General features: G+C 41.6%; 1 protein-coding gene and 1 long non-coding RNA gene across 4 annotated transcripts in view; one reads left to right on the forward strand and one right to left on the reverse strand.

Moving 5' to 3' along the window:
• The window catches only part of LOC106583158 (extended synaptotagmin-1), a 63,417-nt gene that overhangs the window by 16,004 nt on the left and 21,166 nt on the right, over nucleotides 1–26,247 (forward strand). For 2 of the 3 annotated variants that reach the window (XM_082967519.1, XM_082967517.1), the window contains exons 19-36: nucleotides 3–88; nucleotides 296–344; nucleotides 509–598; nucleotides 12,237–12,332; nucleotides 12,535–12,606; nucleotides 12,690–12,776; nucleotides 12,951–13,097; nucleotides 15,198–15,367; nucleotides 15,500–15,638; nucleotides 16,969–17,063; nucleotides 17,271–17,412; nucleotides 17,582–17,758; nucleotides 18,062–18,144; nucleotides 22,567–22,615; nucleotides 25,205–25,294; nucleotides 25,631–25,726; nucleotides 25,919–25,990; nucleotides 26,074–26,160. In XM_082967519.1, the coding sequence (XP_082823645.1) occupies nucleotides 3–88; nucleotides 296–344; nucleotides 509–598; nucleotides 12,237–12,332; nucleotides 12,535–12,606; nucleotides 12,690–12,776; nucleotides 12,951–13,097; nucleotides 15,198–15,367; nucleotides 15,500–15,638; nucleotides 16,969–17,063; nucleotides 17,271–17,412; nucleotides 17,582–17,758; nucleotides 18,062–18,144; nucleotides 22,567–22,615; nucleotides 25,205–25,294; nucleotides 25,631–25,726; nucleotides 25,919–25,990; nucleotides 26,074–26,160 (1,827 nt within the window). The remainder of the gene's footprint in view (nucleotides 1–2; nucleotides 89–295; nucleotides 345–508; nucleotides 599–12,236; nucleotides 12,333–12,534; nucleotides 12,607–12,689; nucleotides 12,777–12,950; nucleotides 13,098–15,197; nucleotides 15,368–15,499; nucleotides 15,639–16,968; nucleotides 17,064–17,270; nucleotides 17,413–17,581; nucleotides 17,759–18,061; nucleotides 18,145–22,566; nucleotides 22,616–25,204; nucleotides 25,295–25,630; nucleotides 25,727–25,918; nucleotides 25,991–26,073; nucleotides 26,161–26,247) is intronic. The other variant, XM_082967518.1, reaches the window with a different exon arrangement.
• LOC123729726 (uncharacterized) lies at nucleotides 5,992–9,029 on the reverse strand. The gene is made up of 2 exons (XR_006761435.1): nucleotides 8,360–9,029; nucleotides 5,992–6,103 (listed from the first exon to the last, which is right to left on the reverse strand). It is a non-coding gene; the product is annotated as an uncharacterized LOC123729726 (long non-coding RNA).

The following is a 26,247-nucleotide window of genomic DNA, read 5'->3' on the forward strand; positions in this document are numbered from 1 at the left end:
AGGTGGTTCTGACCACACTGCCTGGCCAGGAGCTGCATGTAGAGCTGTTTGATAAGGACATGGACATGAAGGATGACTTCATGGGCAGGTATGCAGGCTTGCGACCCAAATGGCATCCTAGTCTATATATAGTGCACTACTTTAGGGTGCCATTTGGGACGCAAATGGAGTCTCTGGGAGCTAGATAGATTTCTATGACAGGGACATGTAACTACTCCCACAGATTTATTTTTGCTCCATATTACATGTGTTTGTACAGTAGTTTGCTCTCTGATGGTGATATGTACTGTTACAGGTTGAAGATCAGTCTGAAGGATATCATCACCTCTCAATACACTGACCAGGTGAGATCTACCTGCCTGCATGGGAGTTAACATGACTACATACTTTAATTTAAACAAACCAATCACTGCACTGAATGTTGAACTTTACCATCCTATGTGAAAGCTTTTTAGTTACCCTGTTTCATTGGTATGGTACACTGTGAGTTGTTGTCTCTCTTTTCCAGTGGTACACTCTGAATGATGTGAAGTCAGGTCGTGTTCACCTGGTACTGGAGTGGGTACCAACAGTATCACAACCAGACAGACTGGATCAGGTCAGTCCTATTCTTCCAGTTTTAAATTCGTCCCCCAAATATTTGCAGTATTAAACAGTAGAGTAATATATCCTTATACACATACAGTGCATTCGGAAAGTATTCAGACCCTTTCCCTTTTACATTTTTTTTCTTTGTTACAGCCTTTTTGTAAAATTGATTAAATATTAGTTTTTTCTCATCAATCTACACACACTACCCCATAATGACAAAGCGAAAAACAGGTTTTTAGACATTTTTGCTAATTTATTAAAAATAAATAACAGAAATAAGTGGCGAAGTGGTCTAAGACACTGCATCTCAGTACAAGAGGCGTCACTGCAGTACCTGGTTCAAATCCAGGCTGCTCACATCTGGCCGTGATTGGGAGTCCCATAGGGCGGCGCACAATTGGCCCAGCTTCGTCCGGGTTTGGTCGGGGTAGGCCGTCATTCTTAAAAAAAAGGTTGAATAAATAAATAAAAATAAAATACCTTATTTACTTAAGTATTCAGATTCTTTGCTATAAGACTCGAAATTGAACACCTGCTTCCATTGATCATCCTTGAGATGTTTCTACAACTTGTGGTAAATTCAATTGATTGGGCTTCGGGACAAGTCTCTGAATGTCCTTGAGTGGACTTGAACCCGATCGAACATCTCTGGAGAGATGTTCGATCGGGTTCAAGTCCGATCAAGTCCGATCGAACAGGTCTGGAGAGACCTGAAAATAGCTGTGCAGCAACGCTCCCCATCCAACCTGACAGAGCTTGAGAGGATCTGCAAAGAATTGGAGAATCTCCCCAAATACAGGTGTGCCAAGCTTGTAGTGTCATAACCAAGAAGACTCAACATTGTAATCGCTGCCAAGGGTGCTTCAACAAAGTACTGAGTAAACGGTCTGAAAATTATTTTTAATACATTTGAAAAATTCTACAAACCTGTTTTTGCTTTGTCATTATAGGGTAATGTGTGTGTAGATTGATGAGGGGGGGAAAAAAATCTATTTTAGAAGAAGGCTGTAACGTAACAACGTAACGTAACAAAATGTGGAAAAAGTCAAGGGGTCTGAATATTTTCCGAAGCCACTGTAATTTAGGAGTTATTAAGGAGATCATGTTGAGATCATAGAATCTGTTTTGCAAATGATACCTGAGTACAAAACATAACAATATACACTAAACAAAAATATGAACGCAACATGTAAAGTGTTGGTCCCATGTTTCATGAGCTGAAATAAAAGATCACAGAAATGTTCCATACGCACAAAAAGCTTATTTCTCTCAAATTTTGTGCACAAATTTGTTTACATCCCTGTTAGTGAACATTTCTCCTTTGCCAAGATAATCCACACACCTGACAGGTGTGGCATATCAAGAAGCTGATTAAAAAGCATGATCATTACACAGGTGCACCTCATGCTGGGGACAATAAAAGGCCACTTTAAAATGTTCAGTTTTGTCACACAACACAATGCTGACTGCAGGAATGTCCACCAGAGCTGTTGCCAGAGAATTGAATGTTCATTTCTCTACAATAAGCTGCCTCCAACGTTGTTTTAGAGAATTTGGTAGTAGGTCCAACCGGCCTCAATCACAGACCACGTGTAACCTCGCCAGCCCAGGACCTCCACATCCGGCTCTGGTGCTAAGGAGTATTTCTGTTGGCAATAAAGCCCTTTTGTGGGGAAAAACTCATTCTAATTGGCTGGGCCTGGCTCCCCGGTGGGTGGGCCTATGCCCTCCCAGGCCCACCCATCACAGCACCCCTCCCCAGTCATGTGAAATCCATAGATTAGGGCCTAATGAATTTATTTCAATTGAATGATTTCCTTATATGAACTGTAACTCAGTACAATTTTTGAAATTGTTGCATGTTATGCTTATGTTTTTGTTCAGTATAATAGGCAGTAGAAACAGTAGAGTAATGCATCCTGAAACACTGTGCCGTACAGTCCCACTGACCTGTTTACATTTCCCTCAGGTGTTCCAGTTCCAGTCCAGGCAGTCCTACCACAACAAAGCCTTTCCATCCATGGCTCTACTGTTTGTGTTTGTGGAGAGGGCTGACGGCCTATCTGTGCGTCTAATCTACCTCTTTCTCAGTTTGGAAGGGATCTCATGACTTTGTGTGCAGGGCTTATGATAATGATGTTATGTTTGTTATGTTTAGAAGACTCATTCTATTGCATATGAATACAGTGTTTATTTTTTGTGCACATCTAGTGTGTGTGTGTGTTTGTTTATTGTGGTGTGTTTCTAGCTGAAGAAGAGTGGGAAGGAGCCAAAAGTGGGAGCTGAACTTGTTGTGGGGGGGACCTCCCATAAAACGACGGTGAGACAGATAACTCAATATGTCCTGTTTTAAAATTGACATATGACACTGTAAAACCAAAGTGTAAATAAAAACATTTTTTTCATAAAGTCAGTCTCGTCCAAAACTGAGATTTGTGAGATGATAGGGAAAAAATGGTATGTCACGGAATGAAGGATACTGTAACAGTTTTCATTGGGTTGGGATTATTTATTTTAATCCTGCCCACATGCCCACAGCTGGCAGCACCCAAGTAATCATCAATTACACAAAATACCTTTTGCAGTTAAAATCCCATGTACCAAAAAAAGTTAAATGGGTTTCCATTGCACTTTCAACTCTACTGATGGTTTTCTCACACATTTTTTGCCGTTATATAGCTAGTGTGCCCACTCTGGTTTTGGCTGTAGCCAACAGCTCGCAGATACAGTGCGGGTAGACTAGTCTACATGATTAGATCATTTTTTTGTCAAACGGCAGCCAAGCATCAATGATTATGTCACCAGAATAAGACTTATAGAGATATTTAATGTAAAGAAGCAGGTTTATGTCAGTGAATTACAGCTCAGGCCTCCTTTCTATGTCTCTTAAGGTGTGTGATCGCACCATCTCACCCAAGTGGGACGAGGCTTTTTACTTCCTGGTTCATGACCCCAGAGAGGAGATCCTCATAGTGAAGGTGAGTGTGTATGTTACTTTTTAGATAAGAGCTTAAAGATGTGTGCTTTTATAAAAGGGTGCTACATTACGCTGTCATCCATCCTTCTTCCATTTTCTCTTATACTAGTTGTCGCACAGTTGGACCTTGCCTATTGGTTCTCTGGTGCTACCAGTCAGAGAGCTGCTGTCAGAACCAGATCTGGTCCTGGATCAGTGGCTGAGTCTGGATGGAGCCTCACCTGACAGTCAGATTCTACTGAGGGCTGAACTGAAGGTGAGACACACTCTTGCACTTACAGAACTTTAGAAACACTATCTTACTCTGTAGGAGGCACTATAGACGTATATTGATTCAATACATGATGTTTTGTAATAAGGTTAAATGGTGGAGTTATTAATTGTGTTGTTCTTCTACAGGTGCTATGTCCCAAGAAGTGTGAGATTGATGTGGAGAGGGCAGATCAACCCAGAGCTCGAGCCGCCTCTACTGCTGAACAGAGACTGGAGAGAGACACAGTGCAGCAGAGGTAGAACAAATGAGGGTGTACTAATACACACACACACACACACACACACACACACACACACACACACACACACACACACACACACACACACACACACACACACACACACGTTTAACCAATTTCTCTGTTCTTCCACCATGTCTGCTCAGGTCTAGTTCAGTGGACACTCCCAGTGCTCCAGCCCCCAGCCCTCCTTCTATCCCGCACCAGTACCAGAGCCAGAGGAGGCTAAGAGGGTAACAGTTACTGAGATGGTAGCTGAGAAGGTACCTGAGGAGGTCACTGAGGAACCCAGTCTTCCTGAAACACTCCCCACACACACCAACCCTGAGCCCAGCTTTGGCTCTGAGGTGAGAAGCAGTGTGCTAGTGTTTTATTTTATTTCACCTTTATTTAACCAGGTAGGCCAGTTGAGAACAAGTTCTCGTTTACAACTGCGACCTGGCCAAGATAAAGCAAAGCAGTGCGACACAAACAACAACACAGAGTTACACATGGAATAAACAAATGTACAGTCAATAACAATAGAAAAGTCTATATACTGTGTGTGCAAATGAAGTAAGATTAGGGAGTTATGGAAATAAATAGGCCATAGTGGCGAAATAATTACAATTTTGCAATTAAACACTGGAGTGATAGATGTGCAGAAGATGAATGTGCAAGTAGAGATACTGGGGTGCAAAGGAGCAACAAAATAAATATAACAATATGGGGATGAGGTAGTTGGGTGGGCAATTTACAGATGGGCTATGTACAGGTGCAATGATCTGTAAGCTGCTCTGCCAGCTGATGCTTAAAGTTAGTGAGGGAGATATGAGTCTCCAGCTTCAGTGATTTTTGCAATTCGTTCCAGTCATTGGCAGCAGAGAACTGGAAGGAAAGGCAGCGAAAGGAGGAGTTGGCTTTGGGGGTGACCAGTGAAATATACTTGCTGGGGAGCGTGCTACGGGTGGGTGCTGCTATGGTGACCAGTGAGCTGAGATAAGGCGGGGCTTTACCTAGCAAAGACTTATAGATGACCTGGAGCCAGTGGGTTTGGCGACGAATATGAAGCGAGGGCCAGCCAACGAGAGCATACAGGGCATAGTGGTGGGTAGTATATGAGGCTTTGGTGACAAAATGGATGGCACTTTGATAGACTACATCCAATTTGCTGAGTAGAGTGTTGGAGGCCATTTTGTAAATGACATCGCTGAAGTCAAGGATCGGTAGGATAGTCAGTTTTACGAGGGTATGTTTGGCAGCATGAGTGAAGGATGCTTTGTTGCGGAATAGGAAGCCGAATCTAGATTTCAATTTGGATTGGAGATGCTTAATGTGAGGCAGGAGCCAAGGAACCAGCCTCTGAGGGTTGGCCAGTCCTTTTCTGGCTGTGCCGGGTGGAGACTTTAAGAGTACATGGCTGTCAAGGCCAGATTGTTCTTCAAGATGTTCATAGATGACCAGCAGGTTCAAATAATAATCACAGTGGTTGTAGAGGGCGGTACAGGTCAGTACCTCAGGAGTAAATGTCAGTTTGCTTTTCATAGCCGAGCAGTACCATTTACTGTGTGAATAAGATATTTAATACTATGTACAGTACTGTGTGAATCAAGTATTTCATGCTACACTGCTATGTTTTGTACAGTCTTGTTACTAGTGTTTGTTTTTAGGGGGTACTGAGAATCCACCTACTGGAGGCCCAGAATCTAATCGCCAAGGACAACCTGATGGGGGGCCTGAAGAAGGGCAAGAGTGACCCGTATGTCAAGATCAACATCGGAGGGGTCAAGTTTAAGAGTCATGTGATCAAGGAGAACCTCAACCCTACCTGGAACGAGATGTATGAGGTATGGAGGTATTCAGTAGCAATATTTGGCATGTCATTAAGTGAACCATCCATCCTGTCTAACAGAATATGGAACAAAGCCAAAGTGTCAATATTGCAATTTATTTGTCATTAATAATGCTGATAGTACTGAATAGCAAAAGATAAAGAATACGATGAAGAATAAGAAGAAGATATCAGTCTTCTAAAACACCAGAGCTGAAAAATAGAACAACAAAAGGGGAGAAGTGTTAAGTGTAAATTAGAATGAATACAGTGTATTTTCACATAGCTGAGGTACAACAACTAGCCTGATTACAGTTGATGCGTTCACTTAACTCATTAGTAGAGTCCACAAGTGACTTGTTCACAGAGTTGGTTAAGTTTGGATAGTCCTTTGGTGTCTACAGAGTTAGGTAAATCTGCCTCTAATTGCCTTGCACCCTGTTTGGAATAATCGCCAAAAGACATTTGGATTGGATGCTTTGAAGGCCCTAGGTCAATTCAGACAGCTGACAGAGGATTTTTTAAATGAAGAATGTCTTGGTTTTAATTGACTGTGTTTTGTATCTTAATGTGTACATTGTCTATATTTGTTTTTTTCGATACTTGCCTGTTGTATGTGCTTGTTTTTGTATCGTATCGTGCAGGGCTCATTTTTAAGAGTTAAGTCTCAATATGACTTCCTTGTTTTAGGTCTTTGAAGCTGGTGTACAGTTGAAGTCAGAAGTTTACATACACCTTAGCCAAATACATTTAAACTCAGTTTTTCACAATTCCTGACATTTAATCCGAGTAAAAATTCCCTGTCTTAGGTCAGTCAGGATCACCACTTTATTTTAAGAATGTGAAATGTCAGAATAATAGTAGAGAGAGTGATTTATTTCAGCTTTTATTTCTCTCATCACATTCCCAGTGGGTTAGAAGTTTACATACACTCAATTAGTATTTGGTAGCATTGCCTTTAAATTGTTTAACTTGGGTCAAACGTTTCAGGTAGCCTTCCACAAGCTTCCCACAATAAGTTGGGTGAATTTTGGCCCATTCCTCCTGACAGAGCTGGTGTAACTGAGTCAGGTTTGTAGGCCTCCTTGCTCGCACACGCTTTTTCAATTCTGCCCACATATTTTCTATAGGATTGAGGTCAGGGCTTTGTGATGGCCACTCCAATACCTTGACTTTGTTGTCCTTAAGCCATTTTGCCACAACTTTGGAAGTATGCTTGGGGTCATTGTCCATTTGGAAGACCTATTTGCGACCAAGCTTTAACTTCCTGACTGATGTCTTGAGATGTTGCTTCAATATATCCACATCATTTTCCTACCTCATGATGCCATCTATTTTGTGAAGTGCACCAGTCCCTCCTGCAGGAAAGCACCCCCACAACATGTTGCTACCACCCCCGTGCTTCACGGTTGGGATGGTGTTCTTCGGCTTACAAGCATCCAAACATAACGATGGTCATTATGGCCAAACAGTTTTATTTTTGTTTCATCAAACCAGAGGACATTTCTCCAAAAAGAATGATCTTTGTCCCCATGTCCAGTTGCAAACCGTAGTCTGGCTTTTTTATGGCAGTTTTGGAGCAGTGGCTTCTTCCTTGCTGAGCGGCCTTTCAGGTTATGTTGATATAGGGCTCGTTTTACTGTAGATATTGATCTTTTGTACCTGTTTCCTCCAGCATCTTCACATGGTCCTTTGCTGTTGTTCCGGGTTTTATTTGCACATTTCGCACCAATGTACTTTCATCTCTTGGAGACAGAACGCGTCTTCTTCCAGAGCGGTATGACGGCTGCGTTGTCCCATGGTGTTCATACTTGCGTACTATTGTTTTGTACAGATGAACGTGGTACCTTCAGGTGTTTGGAAATTGCTCCCAAGGATGAACCAGACATGTGGAGGTGTACAATTTTTTTTCTGAGGTCTTGGCTGATTTCTTTTGATTTTCCCATGATGTCAAGCAAAGAGGCACTGAGTTTGAAGGTAGGCCTTGAAATACATCCACAGGTACACCTCCAATTGACTCAGTTGATGTCATTTAGCCTATCAGTAGCTTCTAAAGCCATGACATCATTTTCTGTAATTTTCCTAGCTGTTTAAAGGCACAGTCAACTTAGTGTATGTAAACTTCTTACCCACTGGAATTGTGATACAATTCTGAAGAATTATAAGTGAAATAATCTGTCTGTAAACAATTGTTTGAAAAATTACTTGTGTCATGCACAAAGTAGATGTCCTAACCGACTTGCCAAAACTATAGTTTGTTAACAAGAAATTTGTGGAGTGGTTGAAAAACTAGTTTAAATGACTCCAACCTAAGTGTATGTAAACTTCCGACTTCAACTGTACAAAACCGAAAGTAAAAGACGCAACAACAAAACTTAAGAACAGGAAGAATAGAAATAGTGACACACATTTCTATGTGATTTTGGTCGGGTCGCCCAAAAAGTTACATAATGCAGCTTTAACATTTACCTTGAAGTTTTTCCATCGTCAATAGCCTTTGGTCCTCTCCTGCATTTTCGTTATCTGTTTCTTTTTGGCTTTGGATTTCTCCCATTCGAGCCATTGCCCCTCGACCTTCTGTCGATTTGCTTCGGTCTTCAGGAGCTTGGTCCTCTTCTTTTCTTCCCACTCTGCGCGGGTTACACCAATGTAGTTTCCCAAACACCAGTTGTAGACCTTGTCTCCTTTGTGTACCTACTTGTAGTAGGTGTGTAACATTTTCTTCTGTTTTTCTCCTTAAAGTTGCACTATGCAGAAATCACTCTGCCATTTCCTGGTTGCTAAAACTCTTAATAGTTTAGACCACCACGTCTGCCTGTTCCTCGTTTGTGACCGCATCCAGCTTTCTCAGCCGGTCCTCCTCCCACTCTCTCTCCATCTCGCAGTGTCTGTGCTCTTCCAGAATCCGGGTCTGCTTGGCTTTCTGTGTCTTCATCATCATCTTCCATCTCTCCTCCCTTTGTCTTTCTTCCTCTCTCTCCCGCTCTTCCTCCTGTTCTTTCTTAATCTCGTCCCACCTTGCTCTCTCCAAGGTGTTCTGTCTTAGCTCCTTCATCCTTCTATCCTTCAACTTTTCTTTCTTGGTCATTTTGGGATGTTTCTTTCCCTCCCTATCCTTCTCTAGCTCTCTCAGTCTCGCCTCTCTCTGTCTATCCAACCCTTGCTGCCTCCTTTTTTCTCTCTCTCTGTTTCTCAGTATCTCTCTCTCTCTCTCTCTCTCTCTTTGTCCTCATCTTTTAAATTGCAAATATGTCAACTATGATACAAAACCTGTTTTCAACCCAAACATGCATTAATACCTACGCTATCTGTTAATATATCTCAACAATAAAAACAACACAATTTACTTGAAATTCTAATCTGAATATCTTTCTGTTAAATGGCATCCTTGAAATCATCCGCATTGTGATGTCATCCCTTATGTCAATGCCATCATCACTCTGGAGTGTCCTCAGCCATCCTCAGCCACAAAAGACCCATACATTTCCTGACCTTATTTACCTTAAGTCATGAGTTGAAAATAAATGATTTGTCACATTTATATATTTCCTTATGAAAGTTGCTTAACTTCTCTGAATATATTTTTATTTACTTTGGCTGTTCTCTAAACAAAACAGATTTTTTTTTCCAGGTACAGTGAGGGAAAAAAGTATTTAATCCACTGCTGATTTTGTACGTTTGCCCACTGACAAAGAAATGATCAGTCTATAATTGTAATGGTATGTTTATTTGAACAGTGAGAGACAGAATAACAACAAAAAAATCCAGAAAAACGCATGTCAAAAATGTTATAAATTGATTTGCATTTTAATGAGGGAAATAAGTATTTGACCCCCTCTCAATCAGAAAGATTTCTGGCTCCCAGGTGTCTTTTATACAGGTAACGAGCTGAGATTAGGATCACACTCTTAAAGGGAGTGCTCCTAATCTCAGCTTGTTACCTGTATAAAAGACACCTGTCCACAGAAGCAATCAATCAATCAGATTCCAAACTCTCCACCCTGGCCAAGACCAAAGAGCTCTCCAAGGATGTCAGGGACAAGATTGTAGACCTACACAAGGCTGGAATTGGCTACAAGACCATCGCCAAGCAGCTTGGTGAGAAGGTGACAACAGTCGGTGCGATTATTCGCAAATGGAAGAAACACAAAAGAACTGTCAATCTCCCTCGGTCTGGGGCTCCATGCAAGATCTCACCTCGTGGAGTTGCAATGATCATGAGAACGGTGAGGAATCAGCCCAGAACTACACGGGAGGATCTTGTCAATGATCTCAAGGCAGCTGGGACCATAGTCACCAAGAAAACAATTGGTAACACACTACGCCGTGAAGGACTGAAATCCTGCAGCGCCTGCAAGGTCCCCCTGCTCAAGAAAGCACATATACATGCCCGTCTGAAGTTCTTCAATGAACATCTGAATGATTCAGAGGACAACTGGGTGAAAGTGTTGTGGTCAGATGAGACCAAAATGGAGCTCTTTGGCATCAACTCAACTCGCCGTGTTTGGAGGAGGAGGAATGCTGCCTATGACCCCAAGAACACCATCCCCACGTCAAACATGGAGGTGGAAACATTATGCTTTGGGGGTGTTTTTCTGCTAAGGGGACAGGACAACTTCATCGCATCAAAGGGACGATGGACGGGGCCATGTACCGTCAAATCTTGGGTGAGAACCTCCTTCCCTCAGCCAGGGTATTGAAAATGGGTCGTGGATGGTTATTCCAGCATGACAATGACCCAAAACACACGGCCAAGGCAACAAAGGAGTAGCTCAAGAAGAAGCACATTAAGGTCCTGGAGTGGCCTAGCCAGTCTCCAGACCTTAATCCCATAGAAAATCTGTGGACGGAGCTGAAGGTTCGAGTTGCCAAACGTCAGCCTCGAAACCTTAATGACTTGGAGAAGATCTGCAAAGAGGAGTGGTACAAAATCCCTCCTGAGATGTGTGCAAACCTGGTGGCCAAATACAAGAAACGTCTGACCTCTGTGATTGCCTACAAGGGTTTTGCCACCAAGTACTAAGTCATGTTTTGCAGAGGGGTCAAATACTTATTTCCCTCATTAAAATGCAAATCATTTTATAACATTTTTGACATGCGTTTTTCTGGATTTTTTTGTTGTTATTCTGTCTCTCACTGTTCAAATAAACTTACCATTACAATTATAGACTGATCATTTCTTTGTCAGTGGGCAAACGTACAAAATCAGCAGGGGATCAAATTCTTTTTTCCCTCACTGTAACTCCTAAGCAACCTAGTATACCAACTTTAGAATTGACCCCAGCTCTGGCCATAAGTCTACCGAACATTGTATTCTGACGTGAGTCAACTTTGTTATGTCTGCCATTTCTCACCTGATTCATCGTTAGCTCTCTTCATCCGCTATAGTCTCTCTTTATCTAACTGGGGACTTTGTCTGTGGAAAGTCTAGAAACTGTTCTTTGTGGAATTATGTTTCATGCAATCTATTGCTTTCTGATGAATAGGAGTAGAAATGTGAACTTTCTAGTTTCCTCTCTAAGTGTTACCGTCAATATGATGTTTGTCCCCAGACGGTGATGACACCACAGTCAGATCAGGAGGTCCAGGTAGAGCTATATGATAAAGACATGGACAAGGATGACTTCCTGGGCAGGTGAGAGGAGCTGCTCCTGCGTTCCAAATGGCACCCTATGTCATATATAAAGTGCACTTCTTTTGACACTAATTAGTGCACTATGTAGGGAATAGGATTCCATTTGGTATACATCCAAGTTGGGTCCTGTACTTTTTGTTAGCCATACTGTTCCCTGTCAAAGTGTTGTTTGATTTCTGACTGTATTTTTCCCTCCTGTGTACAGGTGTAACATCAGTATGAGAGACATCATACACTCCCAGTATACAGACCAGGTAATGCTTACATCTCTCTCTGCTCGTGTACTAAATGATGTCTGTACTCGCTTACATCGGTAGTCGGTACACTCATCTGTATAATGTGTGTATTAGTTTTAGTACACTGTCTGATGTGTGCTTTGTTGTCTCTTTTCCAGTGGTACACTCTGAATGATGTGAAGTCAGGTCGTGTTCACCTGGTACTGGAGTGGGTACCAACAGTATCCCAACCAGACAGACTGGATCAGGTCAGTTCTACTTCCCTCCTTTCTGTCTCGTCAATTTATATATTTTTCACACCTCCGCGCCCCTCTCTATAGTTTTCCAGTGTTACTTTTGCCCTGTCCTCACCTCTCCCTATCTCAGTACCCCTTCTCCCCATCTCTCTCTCATTCTATTATTCGTTTTTAACCTTTTAACCACCTGTTTTGATGTTATTCCAAAGTGATTGAACTCTTTTCTCCCCATGTTCCAGGTGCTGCAGCTGCAGTCTCTCCAGTCCTACCAGAACAAGGCTGTTCCCTCTGCTGCTCTGCTCTTCGTCTACATGGACAGAGCCCACTCACTGCCTGTGAGTCACCTCTGACCTTTCACCACTTCACCTCTGTCACTGAGCTATTTCGAACTTTTGATCTCTGGCTTCAGGTTGATGTCTAGTTTTTACAACTGTTATATGTGTTATGCATACATTTTGATATGTTCGATTTTATGAATTGCACACAGTCAGTGTTTGGTTTTGACTGTTGTATTGTGTGATCCCTGTGTGTTTGTAGTTGAAGAAAAGTGGGAAGGAGCCAAAGGCTGGAGCTGAGCTTGTTCTGGGAGAGACAACATATAGAACCAAGGTGAGATACCGTACATGTAGAGCTCAAATGCATGACTTGTAACAGGATCTGCCGTGAAAGTCAACTTCTCTGTCTCTCTGAAGGTATGTGATCGTACCAACTCCCCCCAATGGGAAGAGGCTTTCTACTTCCTGGTTCGTGACCCCAGAGAGGAGATTCTCATAGTGAAGGTGAGAGTTCAGTCTGCTTCAGGATGGAGTCTCTAAACATGGATAATGTTTAATGGAAACGTAATGTCACTCACTGTAAACATCTTGCACAGTCACTGTTAAATGCAATTCATCCACACAAATCTACCCTTTTATATTTTCCTTTCTAATCACTCTTTATTTATCTTTCTCTAGCTCTCCAGTGCTTGGGATCAGGTGATGGGTTCTCTGGTTCTACCAGTCAGAGAGCTGTTGTCAGAACCAGATCTGGTCCTGGATCAGTGGCTGAGTCTGGATGGAGCCTCACCTGACAGTCAGATTCTACTGAGGGCTGAGCTTAAGGTGAGACTCACACACACACACACTTCTATATCCTCTATGGTCCTCTACAGTGCCTATAGAAGTGTCAAGGTGGGTGTAGCTGGTGCGTGGAAGTCAGGCGCAGGAGAGCAGAGATGAGTGGACAAAGCACTTTACTTATGCAATGATATGAACACAACGCAACCGCATCACAAAACAAATGCCCAATGAACAAGTAAGGCAGCACAAAATACAAAACCCAAGAACAAAGTACCGGCTGCCACAAAACATGGGTATAACACAAATCCTGGCGCAAACCAGCCGGAAGTCTGCCAACCTCGACAATAAACAATACCCCACACAGACATGGAGGGAACAGAGGGCTAAATACATATAGTAATGATGATGAAATGAAATGAAAACCAGGTATGCAGGAAAACAAGACAAAACAAATGGAAAATGAAAGGTGGAGCGGCGATGGCTAGATGACCAGTGACGTCGACCGCCGAACGCTGCCTGAACAAGGAGAGGGACCGACTTCGGCAGAAGTCGTGACAAGAAGTCTACACCCCACTTTTGATTTCTTCACATTTGTTGTGTTACAAAGTGAGATTAAAATTGATTGAATTGTCATTTTTTGTCAACAAGCTACACAGAATACTTGATTTGATAAAAAAAAAAGAATACTACATAAAACCCTAATATACCTTGATTAGATAAGTATTCACCCCCCTGAGTCTATCAATACATGTTAGAAACACCTTTTGGCAGCGATGACAGCTGGGAGTCTTCTTGGGTAAGTCTCATAAGAGCTTTGCACACCTGTATTGTGCAATATTTTCTCATTATTCTTTTCTAAATTCTTCAAGCCCTGTCAAGGTGTTTAGGATCATGGCTAGAAAGAAATGTTCTAGTCTTAGATTTTCAATCAGATTTAAATGTAACTTGGCCACTCAAGAACATTCACTGTCTTCTTGGTAAGCACCTCCTGTGTAGATTTGGCTTTGTGTTGTAGGTTAGTGTCCTGCTAAACTGTAAATTCTTCTTCCAGTGTCTGGTGGAAACCAGACTGAAGCAGATTTTCCTCTAGTATTTGGCCTGTGCTTAGCCTCATCCAGTTTCTTTTCATCCTGAAAAAGTCCCCAGTCGTTGCCCATGTCAAGCCTACCCTTGCTTGCAAATAAGGAGGCAGTTACTCATTTTTTTTCTTGCAGTTTTACTTTCGTGCCTTGTTGAATGTTTTGGAATATTTGTATTCTTTATATTTGTATTCTTCTTTTCACTCTGTCATTTAGGTCATTATTGTGGAGTCATTACAATGTTGTTGATCCATCCTCAGTTTTCTCCCATCACCGCTATTGAACTCTGTAGCTGTTTTCAAACCACCAATGGCCCCATGGTGACATCCCTAAGCAGTTTCCTTCCTGTCCTGCAGCTCAAAGCATCTTTGATGTGTCTGGATGGTTTAATAAATCATCCACGTAATAATTATTAACTTGACCATGCTTAAAGATATATTCAATATCTGATTTGTTATTGTTACCTATCTACTAATCACTGCCCTTCTTTATGAGGCTTTCGAAAAGCTCCCTGGTCTTTGTAGTTGAATCTGTGCTTGAAATGCAATACTTGACTGAGGGACCTTACAGATGTTGTATGTATGTGGAAGAGAGGAAGGGGTAGTCATTTAAAAATCATGTCAACCTCTATTATTTCACACAGAGTGAGTCCATATAACTTATGTGATTTGTTAAGCCAAATTTTACTTCTGAACTAATTAAGGCTTGCTTTAACAAAGAGGGTGAATACCAATGCAGCAACTATATTTTAGTTATTTAAACTTTATTAATTTGTAAAAATGTGTATACTTTTCTTTCCACTTTAACATTATGGAGTATTTTATGTAGATCAATGACGAAAAAAATACAATCCCACTTAGTTAAGCTACAAAATGTGAACAAACGTAAAAGGGGTGTAGTCTTTCTATAGGCACTTTATACTATCGATCAACATTTTTGAGTGACAGACAAAATGTGCCATAGAGTACACAAAGCGCCACGTTATGTACTTTACCTGCACCTGGTAGTCTAACATTGTCAAAAAAATATTGGTAAGTTATTAGTGGCATGTTTTCGTTCAAAGATCCTGAACTCGAAGATGACTGAGGGTGTTGGGGTACCACAAGGCTCTGTCTCAGGTCCAGAAACTATTACTAGTGGGAGTTACAGTGAGGAGAAAGAACCAATCACCATTGAGCAGCCAGTTACTGCGACCATTGAGGAGGACCAACACATTGAGGTGCCCTCTGAGGAGTGAGTTTTTGTCTTGGCCCCTCCCAATATTCAAATAGTTATTATAAGTTGATTGCAATTTATATGCAAATGTATGCAGTGTATGTCAATTATAAAACCTTTTAGCATATGTGTCTCTTTGTGTGTTTTCAGATCTGTTGCAGTCTCCAGCCAACCCTCTATCTCTGAACCTGAGGAAGCAGAGGTTGTCTTTGAGGTCCCTAAAGAAGACCCCAGCCCTCCTGAGACACTCCCCACACACACCACCCCTGACCCCAGCTTTGATACTGTGGTGAGATACAGTATGTGGATGCCTCTGTATGCATATCATTAAGCATTCTGTCTGGATTGTATTCAGAGTCAATATTTTTTCCTGTCACAATCAGGGGTTGGAACTGGTACAGGGAACAGAACAGAAAACCGGAAAATAAAGACATTTTTCAAGAAACAGGATCAGAACCGGGAACGAAAGTCATTAAAAGCATGGGAACCGGTTAATAACGTTATTTTACGTTCAGGGCATTTTTTTCCAGTCCCACAAAAAACACAACAAAGCGCCTATGCAAAGCCCTCCCTCTGTCACTCAGAAACGTATTCCAGTGTCTGCCTGCCAGCTGGAAATCTTTGCCTGTGTGTGTGTATGTGTGTGTGTGTGTGTGTGTGTGTGTGTGTGTGTGTGTGTGTGTGTGTGTGTGTGTGTGTGTGTGTGTGTGTGTGTGTGTGTGTGTGTGTGTGTGTGTGTGTGTGTGTGTGTGTGTGTGTGGGCTACCTGCCCCTCCCCCTCTGAAACATAGTCTACAGTAGCCTACTGACGTTACAAGCGTGATTCAGAAGATAGGGAGAGAGATTTTTAATTACAGAATAATGGATGTACTTTTTCAATGCTAGTTAGGGATACTATAGTTATTCACATTGGATTTATTAACTACCAAAAGGTAAGACGTGTTTTTTATTCTGGTGACGCTCCGCACACACAAGCTTGTTAGCTAGCTAGCTAGGTCTGGTCCAACGTTAAAGCAACTCTGAAGTTCAAAGACAGTCAAAGTTCCTCCATAGAAGCCGCTCCTCCGTAAGTATAGTTCTGTAGGCCTAATTCAGATAATGCATGTCATCACAAGGTCCACAGCGCTTCAAGCCAAGCCTCCTCCCCCACCCTCTCTCACTCTCTCCCCACCCACAAAATTTCAGTTGGATCTCGCACCCTACACTTTTCTTTCCATCACGCATGTAAACAACTCACTGAGCTATAGCTTGCCCGCTCCATAGCAAGCTGTATGATTGGTGAAGTAATTTAATGTTGCACTAAATGTAAAAAAAAATAAAAAATGGTTTCAGAGGTTTAAAAAGGAACAGAAAGAAACAATATAAACCGGTACTTTTTTGGGGTTCGAACCGGTTCAGAACTTTATTTTGCTCGTCGGGAACAGTATAACGGAACGAGAAAAAAAGAATGGTTCTGTTTAGAACAAAACAATTGTAAAATAATTTCAGTTCGAACCCCTGGTCACAATACACTGAAACCAAGAGTATGTATTCATGAATCATTGGTTTTGATATGAATTGCATGGCCAACAAAAACTTTATAGCTGCAGGTGAAAGCATTGACATGTGTTTTTGACCAGCAGAAAGAGGAGCCAGAAGAACCTATCACCATCACCCAACTGTCAGTCACAGCAGACACTGAGGAGCTCCAACCCTGGCACAGGCCAACGGCTGGGTGAGCTCCATTCAACAACACATCCAGAGAACTTTGCATGTACACTGACTTTGCATTGATAATCTTCAGTGTGGTGAAGCAACTATCAACATGCTGTGTGTGTGTGTGTGTGTGTGTGTGTGTGTGTGTGTGTGTGTGTGTGTGTGTGTGTGTGTGTGTGTGTGTGTGTGTGTGTGTGTGTGTGTGTGTGTGTGTGTGAATATTCAGATCTGTTACAGAGGACATTGCCAGAGCTACAGTGTCTAGCCTTCCTTCTGTGTCTGTACCTGAGGAAGCTGAGGCCATGCCTGATGTCATCCCTGAAACACGCCCTCCTCACACTACCCCTCACCCACGTTTTGGCACTGAGGTGGGTGCTTTACTGTAGGGACTATAAAAATGCTTTATACTACCAAGAACAAAAGTTCAAATTGAATAAAAAATATCTCAAGACCTTATATTGTTTGTATTTTGAGAATGCTAGGATGCCTTCAAAAAGGTTATAGTGTGCCACTGCAGTTCTGTTGTTTATCCTGTAGGGAGTGCTGAGAATCCATGTACTGGAGGCCCAGGATCTGGTTGCCATGGATAAGCTGATGGGGGGCCTGAAGAAGGGCAAGAGTGACCCCTATGTCAAGATCAACATCGGAGGGGTCAAGTTTAAGAGTCATGTGATCAAGGAGAACCTCAACCCAACCTGGAACGAGATGTTTGAGGTATGGAGGGACTTGTAGTTTATTCAATTAATCTCCGTCGGCTGTTAAACTTTGTGCCCATTTAGATGAGCGATAAAATGGATTGTGCTGTACTGAAGAAAGTCAAAGTAATGCGTGTTAGGACAGACTTTTGATCTTTTGTACAATTACTGTATTTTGATGGCTTCTCTCATGTAAGAATATATCTGAGACATCTAGAAGTGTATGCCTTAGCTACCTTTCTGCCTTAATAACATGTAATAGTATTATTTATGTGTAGTTTTGTTGTTATTGATCTTCCCTGACGTATGTGTGTTTCCCCAGACGGTGCTGACCCCCCAGGCTGGTCAGGAGGTCCAGGTAGAGCTGTATGATAAAGACATGGACAAGGATGACTTCCTGGGAAGGTGTGTTGTGACTGGCCCAACTATACACCGTTTAATCAGTAACCCGCTATTGATAGTTAAGGAATACGTCCCCAAGGGCACCCTATTACCTGTATAGTACACCATTTTTGACCAGAGTTGTATTTTGTATTTATTAAGAATCCCCATTAGCTACTGCCAAGGCAACAGCTACTCTTCCTGGGGTCCAGCAAAATTAAGGCAGTTATACATTTTAAAAACTTTACAATACATTCATAACAGATTTCACAACATATTAAGTGTGTGCCCTCAGGCCTCTACTCTACTACCACTTATCTATAACACAAAATCCATGTGTGTATAGTGCGTATGTTATTGTGTGTTTTTATGCATGTGTCTATGTTTGTGTTGCTTCACAGTCCCCACAGTTCCATAAGGTATATTTTTATCTGTTTTTTTTTATCAAATTTTACTGCTGGCATGTTACTTGATGTGGAATAGAATTCCATGTAGTCATGGCTCTATGTAGTACTGTGCGCCACCCATAGTCTGTTCTGGACTTGGGGACTGTGAAGAGACCTCTCGTGGGCTATACATGGGTGTCCGAGCTGTGTGCCAGTAGTTCAAACAGACAGCTCGGTGCATTCAACATGTCCACCCCTCAGAGCCTGATTCCTCTCTAGTTTTCTTGCTAGGTTCCTGCCTTTCTAAGGAGTTTTTCCTAGCCACGGTGCTTCTACATCTGCATTGCTTGCTGTTTGAGGTTTTAGGCTGGGTTTCTGTACAGCACTTTGTGACATGATTTAAAAAGGCTTTATAAATACATTTGATTGATTGATTGATTGATTGATTGATGTCAATACCTCTCACAAATACAAGTAGTGATGAAGTCAATCTCTCCTCCACTTTGAGCCAGGAGAGATTGACATGCATATCATTAATGTTAGCTCTCTGTGTACATCCAAGGGCCAGCCGTGCTGCCCTGTTCTGAGCCAATTGCAATTTTCCTAAGTCCCTCTTTGTGGCACCTGACCACGACTGAACAGTAGTCCAGGTGCGACAAACTAGAGCCTGTAGGACCTGCCTTGTTGATAGGGCTTTAAGAATGCAGACAGACTTCTCCCCATCCTAGCTACTGTTGAATCAATAGGTTTTGTTTTTACCATGACAGTTTACAATCTAGGGTTACTCCAAGCAGTTTAGTCATCTCAACTTGCTCAATTTCCACGTTATTTATTATAAGATTTAGTTGAGGTGTATGCTTTTAGTTTTTTAAATATTTAGGACTAACTTATTCCTTGCCACCCATTCTGAAACTAACTGCAGCTCTTTGTTAAGTGTTATAGTCATTTCAGTCGCTGTGGTAGCTGACGTGTATACTGTTGAGTCATCGGCAGACATGGACAAACTGGCTTTACTCAAAGCCAGTGATGTTGAAAAAAGTAAGGCGCAAAGACAGCTGCCCTGGCGAATTCCTAATTCTACCTGGATTTTGTTGGAGAGGCTTCCATTAAAGAACACCCTCTGTGTTCTGTTAGACAGGTAACTGTATCCACCATATAGCAGGGGGTGTAAAGCCATAACACATATGTTTTTCCAGCAGCAGACTATGATCTATAGGCTCCTGAGTGGCACAGCGGTCTAAGGCACTGCATCTCAGTGCAAGAGGCATCACTATAGTACCTGGTTCGAATCCAGGCTTTATCACATCTGGCCGTGATTGGGAGTCCCATAGGGCGGTAAACAATTGGCCCAGCGTCATCGGGGTTTGGCCGGGGTAGGCCGTCATTGTAAATAAGAATTTGTTCTTAACTGACTTGCCAAGTTAAATAAAGGTTAAATAAAAAATAATTTAAAAAAATATATATAATGTCAAAAGCCGCACTGAAGTCTAAAGAACAGCCCCCACAATATTTTTATCATCAATTTCTCTCAGTCAATCATCAGTCATTTGTGTAAGTGCTGTGATTATTGAGTGTCCTTCCCTATAAGCATGCTGAAAGTTTGTTGTCAATTTGTTTACTGTAAAATAGCATTGTATCTGGTCAAACACAATTCTTTCCAAAAGTTTACTAAGGGTTGGTAACAGGCTGATTGGTTGGCTGTTTAAGCCAGTTAAGGGGGCTTTACTATTCTTATGTAGGGGAATAACTTTTGCTTCCCACCAGGCCTGAGGAAACACACTATCTAGTAGGCTTAAATTGAAGTTATGGCAAATAGGAGTGGCAACATCATCGTCTATTATCCTCAGTCATTTTCCATCCAAGTTGTCAGACACCGATGGCTTGTCATTGTTGATAGACAATAATACTTTTTTCACCACTTCCACACTTACTGTATGGAATTCAAAAGTACAATTCTTGTCTTTCATAGTTTGTTCAGATATACCTGGATGTGTTGTGTCAGCGTTTGATGCTGGCATGTCATGTCATCCCTAAGTTTGCTTATCTTGCAAATGAAAAAGTCATTAAAGTAGTTTGCAATATCAGTGGGTTTTGTGATGAATGAGCCATCTGATTCAATGAATGATGGAGTAGAGTTTACCTTTTTGCCCAAAATGACATTTAAGGTGTTCCAAAGCTTTTTACTATCATTCTTTATGTCATTAATCTTTGTTTCATAGTGTAGTTTCTTCTTCTTTTTATTCAGTTTAGTCACATGATTTCTCAATTTGCAGTATGTTTTTCAATCGGTTGTACAGCCAGACCTATTTGCCATCTATTTTGCCTCATTCCTCTCAACCATACAATTTTTCAATTCCTCATCAATCCAGATGGATTTAACAGTTTTTACAGTCATTTTCTTAATGGGTGCGTGCTTATTAGTAACGGGAAAAGCAATTTCATAAATGTGTTAAAGGCAGCGTCTGGTTGCTCGTAATTACACACCACGGACCAACAAGTATTCTTCACATTAACAACATAGGAATCACTACAAAACTAATTGTATGACCTCTTATACACAATATTAGGCCCAGCCTTTGGAACTTTGGTTTTCCTAGATATGGCTACTATATTGTGATCGCTACATCCGATGGATTTGGATGCTGCTTTAAAGCACATTTCTGAAGCATTAGTAAAGATACGATCAGTACATGTTGATGATTTCATTCATGTACTGTTCGTAACTACCCTGATAGGTTGATTGATAACCCGAACCAGGTTGCAAGCAATAGTTACAGTTTTAAGCTTTCTCTTGAGTGGGCAGCCTGATGAAAGCCAGTCGATATTTAAATCACCCAGGAAGTATACCTCTCTATTGATGTCACATACATTATCAAGCATTTCACATGTTATCCAGATACTGACTGTTAGCACTCACACCAGAATGGGCTTTAGGTGAGGCAGATGAACCTGTAGCCATATTACTTCAACAGTATTTAACATGAGATCCTCTCTAAGCTTCACATGAATGTGGTTCTGAATATAAACAGCCACACCTCCACCTTTGCCATGTCTGTCTTTTCTGTAAAGTTATAACCATGTATTGCTACCACTGTATCATAAAAGGTATTATCTAAGTGAGTTTCAGAGATTGTCAGAATATGAATGTCATCTGTTACTAGCAAATTATTGATTTTATGAACCTTGTTTTTTAAGCTACATATGTTAACGTGGGCTATTTTTAGCACTTTTCTGGGATGCTTGATTGTTTTTCTTGCTTTACTGGGAAGCTTGGCAAAGGTAAAAATGTTTGGGTTATTTGTATTAGTGCAGGGTGAGCAGCACACAGAGGTCTTCCTTCTAGCACCACCTCAGTGCTAACAGTATAACTCTGGTTCATAGGCACATGATTACTGCATACAATAGCTGTAGGATCAGCAGAGGCATTCAGGGCAGTAAGAGGAACATAAATTAGGTTACTTACATTTGTGTCTACCAATGCCCCTGGTATAATGTACATTTGCTAAAGCATTATGATGACTCAGCGACACAATGGTAGAGATTAACTGAGCTGTGCTTGGGTCATTGATAAGTCATTGTCTCAACGCAGCCTTATAATGCTGTGAAAGGATCCAGGAACTCAAATTATTTGGGTGTAATCCCATCCTTATAATACAAGCTTTGTTTCTAGAAGGTATCAGAATTGTCAATAAATGAGTTCTATGGGCCCTGGTCAAAAGTAGTGCACTAAATAGGGAATAGGGTAATGTTTGGGACGCACACAAAATAACACTTAGTTTCATGCACTTTGGTCTCATGGTGGATGAAATGTTTGAAATATAAGATAAGGTTCTACTTTTCTACTTTCACATATGAAATATATATATAAATGTTCACAGGAATGCAATTCCTTTTTGAAATGTTGCCAAAGTGTGTGTGTGTGTGTGTGTGTGTGTGTGTGTGTGTGTGTGTGTGTGTGTGTGTGTGTGTGGTGTGTGTGTGTGTGTGTGTGTGTGTGTGTGTGTGTGTGTGTGTGTGTGTGTGTGTGTGTGTGTGTGTGTGTGTGTGTGTGTGTGCGCAGGTTTATGATTAGGCTGAGTGATGTCATCAGTTCCCAGTACACAGACCAGGTGAGTCAGTGTACTGAGATATTTACTTCTCTTTCTAGCCTGTCTGCCATGTGGCACTCCCTTTTATTACTTGTAGGCCTAATGTCAGGTTAAACTCCCTTTTATTACTTGTAGGCCTAATGTCAGGTCAAACTCCCTTTTATTACTTGTAGGCCTAATGTCAGGTTAAACTCCCTTTTATTACTTGTAGGCCTAATGTCAGGTCAAACTCCCTTTTATTACTTGTAGGCCTAATGTCAGGTTAAACTCCCTTTTATTTCTTGCAGGCCTAATGTCAGGTCAAACTCCCTTTTATTACTTGTAGGCCTAATGTCAGGTCAAACTCCCTTTTATTACTTGTAGGCCTAATGTCAGGTTAAACTCCCTTTTATTACTTGCAGGCCTAATGTCAGGTCAAACTCCCTTTTATTACTTGTAGGCCTAATGTCAGGTCAAACTCCCTTTTATTACTTGTAGGCCTAATGTCAGGTCAAACTCCCTTTTATTACTTGCGGGCCTAATATCAGGTCAAACTCCCTTTTATTACTTGCGGGTCTAATGTCAGGTCAAACTCCCTTTTATTACTTGCGGGCCTAATGTCAGGTCAAACTCCCTTTTATTACTTGCGGGTCTAATGTCAGGTCAAACTCCCTTTTATTACTTGTAGGCCTAATGTCAGGTCAAACTCCCTTTTATTACTTGTAGGCCTAATGTCAGGTCAAACTCCCTTTTATTACTTGCGGGCCTAATATCAGGTCAAACTCCCTTTTATTACTTGCGGGTCTAATGTCAGGTCAAACTCCCTTTTATTACTTGCGGGCCTAATGTCAGGTCAAACTCCCTTTTATTACTTGCGGGTCTAATGTCAGGTCAAACTCCCTTTTATTACTTGCGGGCCTAATGTCAGGTCAAACTCCCTTTTATTACTTGTAGGCCTAATGTCAGGTCAAACTCCCTTTTATTACTTGCGGGCCTAATGTCAGGTCAAACTCCCTTTTATTACTTGTAGGCCTAATGTCAGGTCAAACTCCCTTTTATTACTTGCGGGCCTAATATCAGGTCAAACTCCCTTTTATTACTTGCGGGTCTAATGTCAGGTCAAACTCCCTTTTATTACTTGCGGGCCTAATGTCAGGTCAAACTCCCTTTTATTACTTGCGGGTCTAATGTCAGGTCAAACTCCCTTTTATTACTTGCGGGCCTAATGTCAGGTCAAACTCCCTTTTATTACTTGTAGGCCTAATGTCAGGTCAAACTCCCTTTTATTACTTGTAGGCCTAATGTCAGGTCAAACTCCCTTTTATTACTTGTAGGCCTAATGTCAGGTCAAACTCCCTTTTATTACTTGCGGGCCTAATGTCAGGTCAAACTCCCTTTTATTACTTGCGGGCCTAATGTCAGGTCAAACTCCCTTTTATTACTTGTAGGCCTAATGTCAGGTCAAACTCCCTTTTATTACTTGCGGGTCTAATGTCAGGTCAAACTCCCTTTTATTACTTGCGGGCCTAATGTCAGGTCAAACTCCCTTTTATTACTTGTAGGCCTAATGTCAGGTCAAACTCCCTTTTATTACTTGTAGGCCTAATGTCAGGTCAAACTCCCTTTTATTACTTGCGGGCCTAATGTCAGGTCAAACTCCCTTTTATTACTTGCGGGCCTAATGTCAGGTCAAACTCCCTTTTATTACTTGTAGGCCTAATGTCAGGTCAAACTCCCTTTTATTACTTGCGGGTCTAATGTCAGGTCAAACTCCCTTTTATTACTTGCGGGTCTAATGTCAGGTCAAACTCCCTTTTATTACTTGCGGGCCTAATGTCAGGTCAAACTCCCTTTTATTACTTGTAGGCCTAATGTCAGGTCAAACTCCCTTTTATTACTTGCGGGTCTAATGTCAGGTCAAACTCCCTTTTATTACTTGCGGGTCTAATGTCAGGTCAAACTCCCTTTTATTACTTGCGGGCCTAATGTCAGGTCAAACTCCCTTTTATTACTTGTAGGCCTAATGTCAGGTCAAACTCCCTTTTATTACTTGTAGGCCTAATGTCAGGTCAAACTCCCTTTTATTACTTGCGGGCCTAATGTCAGGTCAAACTCCCTTTTATTACTTGCGGGCCTAATGTCAGGTCAAGGCCATCATGTTGCTACAATATAACTTTTGATTGAGAGGTTAAGCTTAGATTTATTTCCCCCCTTTATTTTATTGTGCTACATGTGTAAACAGGCTATTCGGTATATTTCTGGATGTGTGTTTCTGTTCCAGTGGTACACTCTGAATGATGTGTGTTTCTGTTCCAGTGGTACACTCTGAATGATGTGTGTTTCTGTTCCAGTGGTACACTCTGAATGATGTGTGTTTCTGTTCCAGTGGTACACTCTGAATGATGTGTGTTTCTGTTCCAGTGGTACACTCTGAATGATGTGTGTTTCTGTTCCAGTGGTACACTCTGAATGATGTGTGTTTCTGTTCCAGTGGTACACTCTGAATGATGTGTGTTTCTGTTCCAGTGGTACACTCTGAATGATGTGTGTTTCTGTTCCAGTGGTACACTCTGAATGATGTGTGTTTCTGTTCCAGTGGTACACTCTGAATGATGTGTGTTTCTGTTCCAGTGGTACACTCTGAATGATGTGAAGTCAGGTCGTGTTCACCTGGTACTGGAGTGGGTACCAACGGTATCACAACCAGACAGACTGGATAAGGTCAGTTCCACTCCTCCGTTTTTTCAGTTTCTTCGTCTCTCATTTCTCAATCTCATTTTCTTTCACTATGAGTTTAGTTCAACAATTTCTCTCCTCCCTCCCTATCATACAATGACATATTCCTAGAACTCTTTATGCAAAAGACTCACATTCCATAACTCATGAGGCATAACATTTTACATGTTAGTCATTTATCTAGAGTGACTTTGAACCAGAGACCTTTCAGTTACTGGCCCAACACTCTTAACCGCTAGGCTACCTGACGCCCTTAACAGAGCACAACATTATTATTGCAAGATGTTGTTTCAAATTAACTCTTTTCTCCCCATGTTCCAGGTGCTGCAGCTGCAGTCTCTCCAGTCCTACCAGAACAAGGCTGTTCCCTCTGCTGCTCTGCTCTTCGTCTACATGGACAGAGCCCACTCACTGCCTGTGAGTCACCATAAACCTCTTCACCTCAGACACTGTGCACTTTGAACGTTTGAACTCTGACTATGCGTTGTTGTCTAGTTTTGCAGCTGTGATATGGGTTATGCACAGATGTTGATGGTTTATTTTGTCTAGTTGCTCACAATCAGTGTTTGGTTTTGACTGTTGTATTGTGTGGTCTCTGTGTGTTTCTAGTTGAAGAAGAGTGGGAAGGAGCCAAAGGCTGGAGCTGAGCTTGTTCTGGGAGAGACAACATATAGAACCAAGGTGAGATACCGTACATGTAGAGCTCAAATGCATGACTTGTAACAGGATCTGCCGTGAAAGTCAACTTCTCTGTCTCTCTGAAGGTATGTGATCGTACCAACTCCCCCCAATGGGAAGAGGCTTTCTACTTCCTGGTTCGTGACCCCAGAGAGGAGATTCTTATAGTGAAGGTGAGAGTTCAGTCTGCTTCAGGATGGAGGCTCTAAACATGGATAATGTTTAATGGAAACATAATGTCACTCACTGTAAACATCTTG

The sequence above is a fragment of the Salmo salar genome, chromosome 22 (genome assembly GCF_965601325.2).
Source record: "Salmo salar chromosome 22, fSalSal1, whole genome shotgun sequence".
Classification (NCBI taxonomy): Eukaryota; Metazoa; Chordata; class Actinopteri; order Salmoniformes; family Salmonidae; genus Salmo; species Salmo salar.